This window comes from Octopus bimaculoides, chromosome 14, assembly GCF_001194135.2.
Source record: "Octopus bimaculoides isolate UCB-OBI-ISO-001 chromosome 14, ASM119413v2, whole genome shotgun sequence".
Lineage (NCBI taxonomy): Eukaryota > Metazoa > Mollusca > Cephalopoda > Octopoda > Octopodidae > Octopus > Octopus bimaculoides.
The window spans coordinates 15,602,415-15,618,970 of record NC_068994.1 but is presented as its reverse complement, the minus strand read 5'-3'; the positions used below and the strand labels follow the sequence as shown (position 1 = coordinate 15,618,970).

At 35.5% G+C, this 16,556-nt stretch overlaps 3 protein-coding genes across 4 annotated transcripts in view; 2 read left to right on the top strand and 1 right to left on the bottom strand.

Annotated features, from left to right (window-relative positions):
* Nucleotides 1–6,655, bottom strand: part of LOC106873173 (heat shock 70 kDa protein 13) — a 17,514-nt gene extending 10,859 nt beyond the window's left edge. The window contains exons 1-2 of the mRNA XM_014920402.2: nt 6,514–6,655; nt 1,372–1,461 (exon numbers count right to left, since the gene is read on the bottom strand). Of these exons, the coding sequence (XP_014775888.1) occupies nt 1,372–1,461; nt 6,514–6,538 (115 nt within the window). The 5' untranslated portion in view covers nt 6,539–6,655. The remainder of the gene's footprint in view (nt 1–1,371; nt 1,462–6,513) is intronic.
* Nucleotides 1–16,556, top strand: part of LOC106873171 (probable E3 ubiquitin-protein ligase DTX3) — a 486,006-nt gene that overhangs the window by 430,124 nt on the left and 39,326 nt on the right. The window lies entirely within an intron of this gene.
* The window catches only part of LOC106873174 (pyridoxal phosphate homeostasis protein), a 23,507-nt gene continuing 13,609 nt past the window's right edge, over nt 6,659–16,556 (top strand). For both annotated transcript variants that reach the window (XM_014920403.2, XM_014920404.2), the window contains exons 1-4: nt 6,659–6,831; nt 12,769–12,876; nt 13,894–13,929; nt 15,683–15,758. In XM_014920403.2, the coding sequence (XP_014775889.1) occupies nt 6,733–6,831; nt 12,769–12,876; nt 13,894–13,929; nt 15,683–15,758 (319 nt within the window). In that variant the 5' untranslated portion in view covers nt 6,659–6,732. The remainder of the gene's footprint in view (nt 6,832–12,768; nt 12,877–13,893; nt 13,930–15,682; nt 15,759–16,556) is intronic.

Here is a 16,556-nt window from a genome sequence, read left to right as displayed (position 1 = left end):
GTGTGTGTGTGTGTGTGTGTGTGTGAGTGAGCAGACCAGCATCACCATCACCCTCACCATTTAGCTTTCATCAACATGTAATAAACAAGTGACTTCTGAAGGCAAAAGAGGATGAAGACCACCACAATGCTGAAGCAATAGAAACTAATTTGATCAATAGTTCAGCTTTAAAACTTCAGAGGTATAAAGTCTTACAGATATTTCTTCAGCAAAAAGGCAGTAAGCTGGCAGAATCGTTAGCACGTTGGGCGAAATGCTTAGTGGTATTTTGTCTGTTTTTACATTCCGAGTTCAAATTCCACCGAGGTTAACTCTGCCTTTCATCCTCTTGGGGTCAATAAACTAAGTACCAGTTGCATACTGGAATCAATCAATCGACCCCCACCCTCCGCCTCCCCAAAAATTTCAGGCCTTGTGCCTAGAGTAGAAAAGGACATTTCTTCAACAATGGTTACCAACTGAATATATTGTAACACCCAAAGCATTTTGTAGGCAATAGATTGAGGTGTTGCAAGATTGTAGGAAGCCGGTTTCTCAACCACATGGTTTTGGGTTCAGCCCCACTGCACAGCACCTTGAGCAAGTGTCTTCTGCTATAGCTTCAGGTCAACCAAAGCCTTGTGAGTGAATTTGGTAGTCAGAAGTTCTGTTGTGTGTATACATGTGTGTGTGAAAGTGCTTGTGCTTCTTTCAATACATCGGAAGGAAATGATATTTCTATGAGATACAAAAAATAATGAGGAGATTTTTATTTGAAATTCTTAAAAAAAAGTATTTGAATCTCAATAGGCAGAGAAAGGTATGTATATTCTTAAGGAATATACATGGCCTTTCATTCTTCTCACATCCTTGGGCACATAAAATGACCTGATCATCTTATCAGGGTGAATATTTCTTAATATTGAAATAGAATATTAAGATATAAATCTTTAAATATGAACATTACCAAAAGTATTACATCTGTGTCATACCAAAATCATTATATCTGTGCATGTGTGTAAGCACATCTGTTAGTGTCTTGATGTAGGTAGTGTGTGTGTGTGTGTGTGTGAAGCTTACATAGAGTATGCATTTGTGAAGTTTGTGTACACGTATTAAAGCTGAAATATGGAAAACATGTCGGTTTTCAACCTCATGATAGGTGACAGCTGATGTAATTAATTTGAAGTTAATCAAGCACCTATCACTAGGTTGATTAACTTCAAATTAATTACATCAGCTGTCACCGTTTTTTTGTAGTTTTCATCTTATTAAAGGTTTCTACCAATAATTCATATAAATACTTTTGAAATGAATACACATTTAGAAATTCATGAATATGCATTTAGAAAGATAGGCAAAGACAGGAAAATAAAGCATTTTTTTTTTTACCCAAGTCTATTCCAAGGATCTTTGGTACAGGAGGTGGCAGCAGATACTGAGCCAAATAACCAGCCAACAGCAATGCCAAGATGGAAGAACCTAAAAGAACAGAACAGAACAATGCATCGTGTATTAACACAGATAAGATATCTTAAACCTTTAGCATTCAGATTACTCTGTCAAATGTATTGCCTATTTACTCGCATTGGTTTGAATTAAATACGCATTATTTTGTAGTTTCAAGATTTCAATAGTGTGTTCGTATATTTTTAGAATGACATTGTAAGGTAAGAGTGAGAGGTTGGATCTGGTTAGTTTTGACATAAAACAGGTGGAATATTTGGGCCAGATTAAATAAACATGGGGCAGAGGTGAGAAAGCACAATACACAGGCTGCTGAGGTTGAATCATTTTATCTTTTACTGGTTTCAGTCAGTGGGACATGACCATGCTGGAGCACTGCGTTGGAGAGTTTCTAGTCAAACAGATCAACTGCAGTACTTATTTTATAAATCTGGTACTTTTCCTACTGGTCCCTTTGGCTAAACAACTAAGTTGCAGGGATATAAGCAAGCCAACACTAATTGTCAAGCAGTGGGGTGGGGACACACACACACACACATACATGTGTGTGTGTGTGTGAGAGAGAGAGTGAGTGTGTGTGTGTGTGTGTGTACATATGCACAGTAGGCTTCCACACAATTTTTGTCTATCAAGTTTACTCACAAGGCATTGGTTGGCCTGGAGCTATAGAGCAGAAGATACTTGCCCAAGGAGCAGTGAAGTGGGACTGAACCCGAAACCATGTGGTCGCAAAGTAAGCTTTTTACCTACACAGCCATGTACCTATCAATTAATGACACAGGTTATCCAAGATTGGAATGGTTGTTCACAGGTAGTCCCTTCTATCATGGTCATAATAAATATGATTGAAACAGGGCCATTGTGTGAGCACTTCTATTATAGTAGGACTTGAACTCAGCACTACAAGTTAGCAAAAACACTCACCAACTATACAAGGTCATGTTTGTTGATAGCAACAAACTGTACCCACTAAGTTTCCCATTTAGAAATAGATGGACTGAGACAGCAAGAATTGAGTATAGTGGTACCTCACAGTACCAGTTTAGTTCGTTCCATGACTGAGCTCATCTTACGATTTACTCAATTTACAAATCAATTTTCCCCATTGAAATTAACTAAAATATAATTAGTCCATTCCAGCTCCCAAAAACTACTCAAAAATAATTTTTGATGCATTTTAAAACAGAAGAGGTGTAGTTACAAGTAAAATGACAATTATAAAAAAGAGAATGCAAAAGAAACACGTAAACTGGTTTTATTAACTGAATTATCTTAATGGTGGGATGATTTGTTTGCTTGTACTGCAGATTTCCGCTTGTACTTCAAGACAAAAATTCGCTTGAGTCATGGCTCATACAGCAAATTACTTGTACAATGGGGCACTCATACTGTGAGGTTCTATTGTACTTTAGCATGAACACGTAGTGATATATCAAGGAGTATTAAGGCAGCAAGCTGACAGATTCATTACTACACCAGGCAAAACGTTTAGTGGCATTTCATCCATTTTTACATTCTAAGTTCATATTCCGTTGAGGTTGACTTTGCCTTTCAGCCTTTCACAGTCAATGAAATAAATACCAGTTGAGCATGGGCATAGTGGTTAAGAGCGCAAGCAACTAACCCCAAGATTCTGAGTTCGATTCCAGGCAGTGACCTGAATAATAATAACAACAACAACATCGAAAAATACCTTAGGAATGAGAACCCAGGTTCGAAATTTCCTCAAGACACCTGATGAAGGCTGGAGGGTATATCAGCCGAAACGTTGTGTTAACAACAAACAAGATGAGGACAAATATCCGTCAACTGTAAATAATGTAAAAATAACAGCACTACAAAATATTGATTTCAAATTCTGGCACAAGGCCAACAACTTCTGGGGAGAGGGAGGGAGCTAGTTGATTACATCAACCCCAATGCTCAACTGGTTCTTATTTTACTGACCCTGAAAGGATGAAAGGCAAAATGTTACTAAGTATTTTGCCTGGTGTGCTAATGATTCTGCCAGCTGACCACCTCTCAGAACTAGAAAAAATTAGTATGGTTAGCATAGAAGAAAGAGAATTAAAATGTAGGCATGTAGCTTGAATACATACCAACATACCGCATAAAATCAATAAATGCCCCTTAAGCTATTTAGTCAATGGAAAATCAGTGAATGCTTTTTATCTGTGGATAAAACTAAGTGGAATTGATTCCTGTTTAAACATTATCCATCAGAGAACTTGAGGAGCAGCCCATCAGAATTAGCTGAAGAAGTATGCATTAATTTCAGTACTCTTTCTTACAACTGTTAACTGCAGCTCTTCAAGATGTCTATTTTCAAGGAGAACTGAGCCACTAAAAGTTGTGTTATTTATCAAAAATGCAGTGTGAAATGATATACAAATTGTTAATGTTAGAACTCTGTCACCTTATCTAGCTGTGATTAGTACAAATACTAAATTAATTATCATCAAAAATTTGAATTCTCAGTTCAAACATCAAATTTCTCGAAGTTCATTGGAATCATTATGTTACTGTTCTTAGGCGATTGATTTGACTCATCTTAATCTTTGCCCATTTTAACACCACCATCTAACCTCTGGGTACCTTTACAAGAGTTAATTTTATTGTAAGCATTTAGGGTTAGATCTACTGCCTGAGAATACCCCACCAGTCTCAAAGGCTCTGAAAAGGGTCATAACTATGCACCATCCTCAGATGAAGATGGAAAAAAGGAAAAAAAATTACACAACTATTTCATTACACAACTACCTAATTATCAGAACTGAGGTTTCTTCAAACTTCCAATGAAGTTAGACATGTCAACTAATAACTGTACATGGGCCAACAAAGAGGCCTCAACTTTATTGTTGGAACTGCTACAAATAGTAGTCATATCTAAATAATATAAAACTAGTTGCTAGAGCATTCTAAAGCTACTTAACACATCTGATAATTAAAAACTTGGGAATATGTAACAGCTGTTCATGACAATTCATTTTTCCAAAGTGTTGGCCTCATAAACTACTACATTACAGGTCCAAGAAATATTTTCTTTCAATGTTATACAATACTATAGAAAAAGTCATCAGTGACTGAATACTCTCTTTAACTGTCTACAATGACAGTGTTTATGAACCTACAGTTACTAAGGGCTTCAGTAAATTTGGTTCGCTATCTTAGCACTTTTTCCTTGCTAGTTTGATTTAATAAACTACTAGAGCATTAATAGCGTTTTTGTTTTAATGTTATACTGCACCAAGTATATCTAGAAATTTTTTGCAACAAGTTATAAATATCATGTCTAATGTAAAATATCTTCATGGACAGCAAAAGCAGGTACTCAGATACTAATGTTATTTCAAAACAAAATTCAAACTAATGTGGCTTACCCTGCTATTTCTGTCTGCGAACATATTTTATATTAAAAAAAAAATACAGTTTTCGCAAGAGGAGTTAACTCCAAGATGAAAAATCTCAGAACTGATATGGAAACGAGAAAGAAAAAAGAAACAATAGGAACCTGAAAGAAAATAATATAAATTCTACTCTAGAGTTTAATGTTAATATTTATGTTGCAGGAGAAATATCAACACACATCGCCAAATGAGCTGTTTGTGTTTATAAATTCAACAGTTGTCAGTTGACAAACCAAGGGCTGTCAAAATATTCCGTCTGCTAAAACAGCCCACGCCTTCAGTTGTTGTCAGCTAGGAAACACGAAATTTTAAGCAGCCGAATGAAAACGCTCCAACGTATAAACGCAACCGATAATTAACGATTTTCAACATCAATCTATTTTTCTTTTCTTATATATATATATTTTAATTTATCAATCTATGATACTTCACTCTTGAAAATTCTGCTACTCAGTTCAACAAAGGTTGCCAATCTTTTAATCATTTAAATCAATTTTCTATATACATGTATATTCCCAAACCGCGCACTTTTAAACATTTACGTCTCGGTCTTTGCTAGCAGTATATGTTAACTGTAACCCTGTAGCTTAATGTAACATTAAGTTGTGAATTCGGATGAAATCATGTTTAGATGAATGATCAAACATGACCAAACCATGATCATCCTGTCTCTAAGTTATAAGATGTACAGGACTACATTATCCTGCTTACATTTTATTCTTATTTTTTATTATTGTTTAGTCCCAGTCATCCCCAATCAAAAGTATTCCACTTGTGACCATTCCGTAATTAAAATGAAATCCCAGTTTTCTTTCATTGTCTAGGTAAATAAGATGAAATATAAAATACATTAGACATTCGCATAGTAAAAGATATCGAAATAAATGTGTGTGTGTGTGTGTGGCTGTGTGGTAAGAAGTTTGCTTCCCAACCATATGGTTCCGGATTCACTCCCACCGTGTGGAACCTTGGGCAAGTGTCTTCTACTATAGCCTCGGGCCGACAAAAGCCTTGTGAGTGGATTTTGTAGATGGAAGCTAAAAGCTCGACGTGTGTGTGTGTCCCACCACCGCATGACAATTGCTATTGGTGCGTTTACGTCCCCGTAACTTAGCGGTTCGGCAAAACAGCCTATGGAATAAGTACCAGGCTTTAAGAAGAAAAGTATTGGGGTCGATTCATTCGATTAAAAATTCTTCAAGGCATGGCCACGGCCTAATGACTGAAACAAGTAAAAGATAAAAGATATATATATAAACTGAAATAACGAAATTTGATAACGATAAGAACTAAACAGTATTACATTTAAGTAGGTAAACGCGTCCAGCTTATCAATAATAACCATATGGGAATTGAGAATTTAATCACAAGTACAATTAGTAATATCCACAATATCTTAGTGTATCCTACCAAGGCTTTATAAAAGATACGTTTGGGAGCAAAATAAAGCCGTTGTGTGGAAAAATCCTGTTGGTGTCGTCATCGTTAAAGATAAAAGAAATAATTCATTCCTTTGCCGGATTCTGATCTGAGAGCGATAAGCCAGGAATTATATCCAATATCTCTCATTTCTTTGTTAATATTAGGTATATTACTTTAACGAATGAAAAAAAAGTTACAAAATATAATTGTCAGATAAATATATAAAGCCATTACTTACCTAAAATTACGAATCCAACTCCCATCTTAGCTCCAAGTCACAGGTAGTGGGAGAAGAAATAAAATTTAGAAACCGGTTGTTGACAAGATTGATTCAACAGGGAAATACACGTGTTAATTACAGCGATCCTAGCGGGTCATATTTACTACTAAGGGGAAGTGACTCCCGATTCCTTTTTAATTCACCTCGAACACGCACTTTAAAGAAAAATCTAAATAAATGAAGTCTGCAGTATTAAGAATGGCTGATCTGGAAGTTGGACAAGCTTTAAAGACAGTATATCAACGGATGGAACAAGGGTTCTTGCGACGCCCTCCGGTAAGACATTTTTTCAAATCTAGCATTTATTAAAACAAATGTCAACAAATCTAAGAATTGTGTTCAATTAAAATATATTTGGATTAATGCACAGTCTATGTTTGATCGAACAAAGACTAAATTAATAAAGGAAATAGCTTGTATTTCAAGTTTGTGCGCTTAAAAAAAACACACATTATATTAATGTTTGACATTGATGATTTTGAACTGATACTGTTCACGGTGTGAGAACTAGTTTAAATGTTTTCCCTCTGGGTGTGCCTTATCTTAATGATTTGATAAAACGTTGTTTATGTAAGTTATGTAAACTGGTTTACGTAATTCATTTAATTTGTCTCTCTAGAGTTGATATCGCTTATGTTGTATGTTTAGTGTAAATTTTGAGTTTTCTTAAAACAGATACTTACAGGAATTTACGGCATGTTATCGTGCCAAGTTCCTAAAAGTACATGTTTCTATGTCATTCGGTTAGCTAATTGTAATATTATTGTTTATTGTATACGTTTTAAATATTTGCACGGGACCAGGATTATTTAAGGTTGTTACTAGTTTTATGAATGTTTGGATAGATTATTTATTTGCGAGAGAAAGCAACTAGTGGGGTTACGATTGTATTTGAGTAACAACAATAAAAAAAACTGCGATATGACAATAGTGCCACCGGTTAATAACAAACTTCCATTCAACGACCTAGAAAAGGCAAAAAGTCTTGGCTTCGATAATAACGAACATACAACTTATTTGTTTTTATCTAAAGCAGTTAGAATGATCATCCGAAAATGTCGATAATGATGAAAGAAACACGGGAACGTGAAACGATAAACTCCAGCAGCAAAAGATCTGCATTATGTCATCAATCAATACCCAACAAGAAATTGGTAATTAGTGAAAGGATCAGATATTTATAACACCGAAATTTGATTGACTCTATTCAATGTTTTTTTTTTTTTTCTGAAAGAATTAATTCGATTCGTGATTTTTTTTTTTTAATCAAATTAGAACTGAAGGACACGAGTATAGATCTAATTAATTAAGACTCGTGGATGGCATACAACCATCTTAGCATCGGGTAAAAGCATTAGAATGTCTTCAAACAAGTGATCCAAATCTTAATGCAGACAGTGAGTTCATTCAACACCTTGAAATTATTGCTGAATATCAGATTACTGAAACAAAAACAAAACGTTGAAAGACGGTGTGATCTTGAAGATGTCCCCGATTCAAATGTTGATAGAAATGAATGCAGATCTGATTCTAACTATTGGATTTTTGCATACACCATTAAAATGTCCTGCATTAAGTAAATCTCGTTTTTAATAATAACTTCCTGGTAATATGGAAATCTACAAGAAAGATTAAGATATGGCTATATAATAAGAAGCTTGATTCTCAATCACATGGTTCTGGGTTCAGTCCCACTGTGTGACACCTTAGGCAAGTGTCTTCTACTATAGCCCTGGGCCAACCAAAGCGTTGTGAGTGGATTTGGTAGACAGAAACTGAAAGAAGCTTGTCATATATATATGTGTGTGTGTGTGTGTCTTGTGTCTGTGTTTGTCCCTGTAACTTAGTGGTTCGGTAAAATAGACCGATAGAATAAGTACTAAGCTTCAAAAAAAATAATTGTAGGGTTGATTTGTTTGACTAAAATTCCTCGAGGTGATGCCCCAGCATGGCCACAGTCTAATGACTGAAACCAGTAAAAGATAAGATTCCATAAGTATTTATGATGTTGACATAAAAAGACTACAATGATCAATGTAAAATTCATTAATATTAGCTGACTTTCACATTGGTCATTATGCACAGCATGTAAGATCACATTTGCAATTAGGTAACTATAATATCCCAGAAGGTCCGAATGGATTTCAATTAAACCAGAGTTTCAAAAAGTGTGGTTTCGAACTGTGTGGTAAGTAGCTTGCTTACCAACCACATGGTTCCGGGTTCAGTCCCACTACGTGGCACCTTGGGCAAGTGTCTTCTACTATAGCCTCAGGCCGACCAAAGCCTTGTGAGTGGATTTGGTAGATGGAAACTGAAAGAAGCCCATCATATATATGTGTGTTTATATATATATATATATATATATATATAGAGAGAGAGAGAGAGAGAGAAGGTTACAATTTTAATATCAAAGATCCCCATGGATCACACAGGTTGTAATCCTTTGAAACATATGTAGGAATAAAGTATGCAATTATAACATGCGTTTTCTCCATTCCTTAAATTCTTAAATATACTCAAATACCCAAAATTTCAAGGAGTTCCTGCCTTAAAAACAGGAACTAAACCACAGTTATTTTGTGTTCTTTGCTACATTGGTTTCTATTAACCCATTTATTCTATCAGAAGAATTTTTATTCATTAAGATAGAAGAAATACACATAATTATATATATGTGCCCCAGCATGGCTACAGCTCATGAGCTGAAACTAGATAAAATGAAAATGAAAATAAAATGAAATATATATATGTGTGTATGTTTGTGTGTCTGTATTTGTCCCCGTAACTTAGCGGTTCAGCAAAAGAGACTGATAGAATAAGTACTAGGCTTAGAAAGAATAAGTCCTGGGGTCGATTTGCTCGACTAAAGTCGGTGCTCCAGCATGGCCACAGTCAAATGACTGAAACAATTAAAAGAGTAAAAGAAAGAGTATCTCAATGATGGAATAAAATGCATTGTTTTCTAAATTTTGGTTTTTTCTTTGGAAGTTTGTTCATTTAATACTTTGAGGATGGCCAGATGTGGAGCTACCATCAGTGTTACAATGCACTTCTGGCTTCATTTAACCTCTTCAATTTATTTCTTCCTCTACAAGAATCTATCAGAATCTTGGGGAAAAACAACAATGTCTCATTCCCAAGAAGGATAACTCCTCTGATTCCCACCATCAAACTACCATTCTTATTTTATATATCTCAAAGGTGATGACAGCACTTATTCACAACCACCTTCTCCAAGTCCTGAATCCCTTTTCCTATTTAATGACCATCAGTACAGCTTTTGTAAAGCCAAATTTACAGCAGGCTGCTTTCCCTTGTCACTCACCCAATATTTGTTGTACTTGACAGTTTGAAAATAGCTTAGTTTTGCTGTACTTGAAATTACCAAAGCATTCAATCATATGCTAATCTTCTTGCAAAGCTACCTGCTTTATATTCTTCACATATTGAGATCTCCAACTGTCTTTCAGAAGGAAAGATAGATGGAGATCTGTCTTTGCTCTAGGCTTTTGACTGATAGCTTTCTGTCAGATCAAACCATTACAGCATGTGCTGATGGAACTCACTCTAATCCAGCCCACACTCTGTCAACCCTGGCAAGCCCCAAGATTTGGTTTTGCTCCCATTCTTTTCCTCCTATATTTCAATGACCTACCTGCGATCATCTCTGACAACTCCCACTCCCATGTGGATGATATCACCCTACATTCCTCTAACTTTCTGCACTCAACACTATCTAAATGCAACCTTGACACATCAAGCCAAATCTGCACTAACTCCATCAACAGAGACCTCAAAAACATTCTCCAATGGAATTATGTAGTTTTGTGTCCTTCAAAAGCACAATGTTGATATCATGTACCAAGAAACCAATATTGTATCCAACAAACTTAAACATGGATAGAACAACAGCATCAGTCTCACCAATCTTAGAAAGCCTGTATATGTTATAGGCACTGCCTCTCCCACCTGACTAAATCAGAAAAAAGAAAAACAAATGATAAAAAGTTGTCTCAACATTTACTGACAGATTCATTGAATTTGTTCTAATTGTCATTGAATGTTTAATAGTTGATTACCTATCAATTCTAAAACAAATCCTTAATAGAATAGCAGGTTGGAAATAATAATCCTTTCTACTAAAAGCACAAGGCCTGGAATTTTGGGGAAGGGGACTTGTTGATTACATCGACCCCAGTGTTTCACTGGTACTTAATTTATTGACCCTGAAAGGATGAAAGCAAAGTTGACCATGGCAGAATTTGGACTCAAAATGTAAGGATGGATGAAATGCCACTAAGCATTTTGCCCAGCAGGCTAATGATTCTGCTAGCTCACTGCCTTAATAATAATGATAATAATAATAATCCTTTCTACTATAGGCACAATGCCTGAAAATTATGGAGAGGGGGAAGAGGCTTGTTGATTACATTGACCCCAGTGTTTTACTGGTACTTAATTTATCAGCCCCAGAAGAATGAAAGGCAAAGTCGACCTTGGCAGAATTTGAACTCAGAACGCAGAGACAGATAAAATACCACTAAGTATTTTACCCAGCATGGTAACGACTCAGCCAGCTTACTGCCTTGTATTATAGTAATAATGGTTTCAATTTTTGACACAAGGCCAGCAATTTCAGGAGAGTGTGTAAGTCAATTAAATGAATCCCAGTGATCAACTGGTACTTACTTCATTGGCCCCAGAAGGATGAAAAATGAAGTCAGCCTTTGCAGAGTTTTCATTCAGAACATAAAGACAGACAAAATGCCTCTAAGCATTTTGCCCAGCATGTTAACGATTATGCCAGCTCGCCACCTTAATAATAATAATAATAATGACACCTTTTATTGGAATGAAGTTCAACATCTATATAGAAGTTAAATATTGAGTTGAGTTTATTTTTCTCTCTCACTCAGTCAATCAATCAATAATGTGAAGTGGTCAAGAAAGAAGCATTCATGTCATGGTCTCCCACACACACACACAATCCTTTCTCTTTCTTATTGGAGACACAAACAAGAAAGAGAGATATCTGATTCAGTTGACCCTAGTATATTACTGAAAGAGTAACTATAGGGAGGTGCCCCAGCACATCCACTGCAAGTGGACACTAAAACACCAAGGAATTTTTATTTATTAAAATTAACCCCCATAATGATAAGGACAATCTTTATCTAAATGATTATCAATGATCAAAAACAAATGAAGAGAGAGAACACTAAAAGTATTACTTAATTAAAATTTATTATGTTTAAAATGCTATGAAGAGTAGTGTTGTTTAGAAGTTATGAATGACAACTCTGGATATGTTTCAGGATTGCCTCCCCTGTTTTTTTTTTGTTTTTTTTTTACAAGAGTTAATAATCTAGACCAGTGCCTCTCAAACTATCTGATGTGGCGTACCGGCAGTTTTTTTGTTGTTTTTTTTCCCTTAATGTGCCAGGGATCAGTAATATTTCTTAGTAATATTAATTCGTACCAAAAACAATATATATAATGAATATAATAAAAGTTGACAATTTCTTTATCTTATATTTATTTTGTAAACAAATAATACAATATTACATAAGCATTTTATAATGTTTCTTTCTTTTCTGGAAACTCGCTGCATACCGGCAACTGATTGCTCACAGACCGGCACCGATCCACAGACCTCCACTTTGAGTAGCACTGATCTAGATCAGTTGTTACCAACCTGGGGTCTGTGGACCTCTGGTGGTCTGCAAAGGTAGTAATGGGGGGGTCCATGAACTAAATTCAAAATTTCATATATATATATATATATATATATATGCATGTATATATTGTCAACTTTTCAGCAAATAACTTTATCTGAAACATTCAATTTTCTTCTCCCCATGTTCACTGTACTATTTTCATCAATTTTACTTAAGATACAATACAGGCCAATACTAGTTTCCTTGGAATCTGTTTGATCATGTGTGTGTGTGTGTGTGTCAACTGAAAAACTTGAAATGTTCTTTATATGGTTCACTAGTTTAGCAAGTATTTGACTGACAATCCCAGTAAATTAGAGATTTCAATGTAGAGATCCTTTCAAGACTATCCAACGATAATATTGATACCAACAAAACTAATTAATGTATCATAAACATCTTTTTAGACATCTACTAGCTTCGTTATTGACTTTTTTTATTTGAAAAATATTTCATTTATTTTATTTATTATTTTTTATTTTAATCTTTACAGAATTCATCTAAAATTCCTCCACGCCTTGTTGCTGTTAGTAAAACTAAACCAGTTGAAATGATCATCAGTGCTTACAATAATGGACAGTTGCACTTTGGGGAAAATTATGTACGTAACTGCTAAGTAATTCTTTTCTTTTAGTCAATTTTACTGAGTTCATTCATTTGCTTTACATCACAATCTCTAACTAATACATGTATACCTTGTCCTTTACTTACGACCAAGTTCCATTCTAACTGACAGGCCATAAGTTGATCTGGTTGTATGTCAGATTTATATTTTTCAACACTATTCTCATTCAAACACAACTGATACTTGAAAGCGGCTGAGTGAGAGGCAGTGATGGGCATTGGATGCCTGGGTCTGAAGGAGACCTGCATTGCCAGAAGCTGCCATAGTTATCACACACACACAGCTGCCCAATGTCTGAAAATTTATCTTTTATCATATTTTTTATAAGACAAATTTTTCCTCATAGTAATATTTAGTGTCATTTCCTGTTTCCTTACAGATCATACACTTCTTGTAAGCTGTCTTCTTTTGTCATTCAGACACTGACATGATACATCTAAATAGTCTGAAATTCTCTTTGTAATTCTTCTTTCTTTGTTCCCAAGTTATTTCTACAAAGGATATCTCTCTTTCTCTTTTTTCTCTTTTTACTTGTTTCAGTCCTTTGACTGCGGCCATGCTGGAGCACCGCCTTTAGTCAAGCAAATCGACCCCAGGACTTATTCTTTGTAAACCTAGTACTTATTCTGTCGATCTCTTTTGCCGAACCGCTAAGTTACGGGGACATAAACACACCAGCATCGGTTGTCAAGCAATGTTGGGGAGACAAACACAGACACACAAACACATATATATATACATATACATATATACAACGGGCTTCTTTCAGTTTCCGTCTACGAAATCCACTCACAAGGCTTTGGTCGGCCCGAGGCTATAGTAGAAGACACTTGCCCAAGGTGCCACGCAGTAGGACTGATCCTGGAACCATGTGGTTGGTAAGCAAGCTACTTACCACACAGCCACTCCCATGCAAGCCACTTACCACACAGCCACTCTACACACAATAATTTTATAAATTTGTATCATTGCAATATTTTTTTTCCCACACAGATTCAGGAGATAGAAGCAAAAGGAAACCATCCTGATGTAAGTAAACACTTAAAAACTTCAACTGCAAATTATCCAAATAGTGAACCACTAATACATTAAGTAGCTTAAACCAGTAGTTCTCAGGTAGGATCCAAAGTAGTAAATTAGAGATCCACAGTAATAGTTTAAGGGTCCATGAAAATACTTTGCTTCAAATATATTTATTGCCAGAAACAGCTATATTTTTTCTCTAACGTTTTACATAGTTCAACATGTTTCCAGCGACTGAAACATGTTCTCTCAGAGAGTACCATTGCAGGAATTTCAAAAGAAGTTTATAAAACTAGTTATTAAACATTGAATAAAAATATTAGTCCATCAGAATGAAACAGTAATCAAAAGGGTCCTTAGATAAAAAAAAAATGGTCAAAAACCCCTGGTTTAAACTGTAAATTGTTGAAATAATAAACCATTAATACAATGAACAGCTTAAGAAGTAAATAGCTGAAATGGTAAACCAATGATATACTCAATTGTTTAAAACTGTTAAGCGTTTGAAATAGTAAAGCACTAACACAGTAAACAGTATGAATGGTTAACTACTGGCACAGTTAACTGTTCAAACTGGTAAACTATGGACAGTTGTTTTAATCCTTTAGCATATAAACTGGCCACATCAGGCCTAAGTGTTTTTTATTCTTTATGTTCAAACCAGCTAGATCCAGCCTCTTACACCTATCCTACAATAAAATTAAATTAAATCAGAATCTCATAGCTACAAGATAATGCATGATTAATCAAAACAATGTGAATAAACAAGAATTTACATTTGACAGTAATCTGAATGCTAAAGGATTAAACCATAAAATGTTGAAATGGTAAGCCGCTGGAACAGCAGTTAACTGTTTAAATTGTAAATAGTTAATGTGATAAACAATTGATATTGTGAGCTTGGGTAAAGAGAGAGTTCCATAGAGATGCAGTATTGTGGCAATGAGATGAGAAAAATGCTAAGTGCAGGTTTCAGAAATAGTAACCATCTCTTCAGAAAAAGTTATATCTTGGCAAACTGACAGTGTAAATGAAGCAAGGGCATAGACTTCCTGTTTTTAGAGCTATTTCCTTAAAAGAACAAAACAAAGCAGGAGAGGAGATAGCACTTGTAGATTCCTATCTTCTTCCATAATACAAAGATGAGTCAGCAAGTAATGCATTTGTTATTGGCATTACTTTTTGACTTGTCCTCATTTATACAAAGGTGAATCAAAAAGTAATGCATATAAAATTTTAAACCAGTTTATTCACATTTTTCAATATTCTTATGGAAGGGATGCATAGGAATGTATGTTATTAAAATAAAACAAATTTAAAATTTAACAGTTATCGCCAAGCCAACATGGCAATCCAAAATAATAGGACGAATGCTGCTGTTGAGTAGCTCCAAGAGGCCTGCTGGGTTCACCTGCTCTACATTGCTAAAAGGCAATACCTCAAAACTAGTCTGTAGATGTCAGACCAGCAAGGTGAAGCGGCTGACCTCCCCTGTTTGAAGGTTATAAAGGACACAGGTTCGTGTGTCACATAGCTAGCTAGAGGTGATGGCCTCTTGGAGCTAATCAACGACAGCATTCGTCCTATTTTTCTTTGGACTGCCATGTTGGCTTGGCGATAACTATTAATATCTAGTACCGCTGCCGTAGTCTCCTTTAAAGATACTTGGAAATATTAATATTTCTATTTTTGAAATTCTGTTATGAAAATCAATTTCTAGTTTTCTTTTCCCATCCTTTTATTGTCTTCCATTTTTCAGATTGTAGCTCAATGTGAAAATATCAAATGGCATTTCATTGGCAACCTGCAGCGTAACAAAATAAATAAATTACTTAGTAAGTATATAGTTACATACTTAGATAAGTTTTGACTTGCATTGGCCTAGGCCATGTCTAACTTAAAAGCACCTCCTGGATGTGTGTGTGTGTGTGTGTGTGTGTGTGTGTGTGTGTGTGTGTGTGTTCAGAGGTGCACCCCAATGTGTTTGTACATTTATTATTTGAAAAGTAAAAGTACTAAAGTGCCTGGTATGTAATTTTAAATTAAATGTATTGGGAGACTTTTATATGTGGTAGTGACTAGGAAGAAGTTTTTGACTTGCAATAAGTAGAATTAAAACCACAATACATATTAAATACTCATTTTTGTTCTCATTGTTTACACAGTTCTTTGTGCCATAGCATAATATATATATGTAATATGTATGTATACACACACACACACACGCACCATATTTACTCATTAGTGGCACTCCAGTTTTTTCAGTTAAAATCCAGTCTAAAATTGTGTTTTATACATGAGAATAAATATGTTGTGTATCGTCGTCGTCGTCGTCGTCGTTTAATGTCCGCTTTCCATGCTAGCATGGGTTGGACGATTTGACTGAGGACTGGTGAAACCGGATGGCAACACCAGCCTCCAATCTGATTTGGCAGAGTTTCTACAGCTGGATGCCCTTCCTAACGCCAACCACTCAGAGAGTGTAGTGGGTGCTTTTACGTGTCACCCGATATATATTAACTCACACATAATTAAAAGAAAATCACAGAGAGAGGTGGGGTGTGTGGAACAGGGCAGAGGGTGGAGCAAGAGAAAAGTAAAAGCAGGAGAGGGCATGGGGTAGTAGGGGAAGA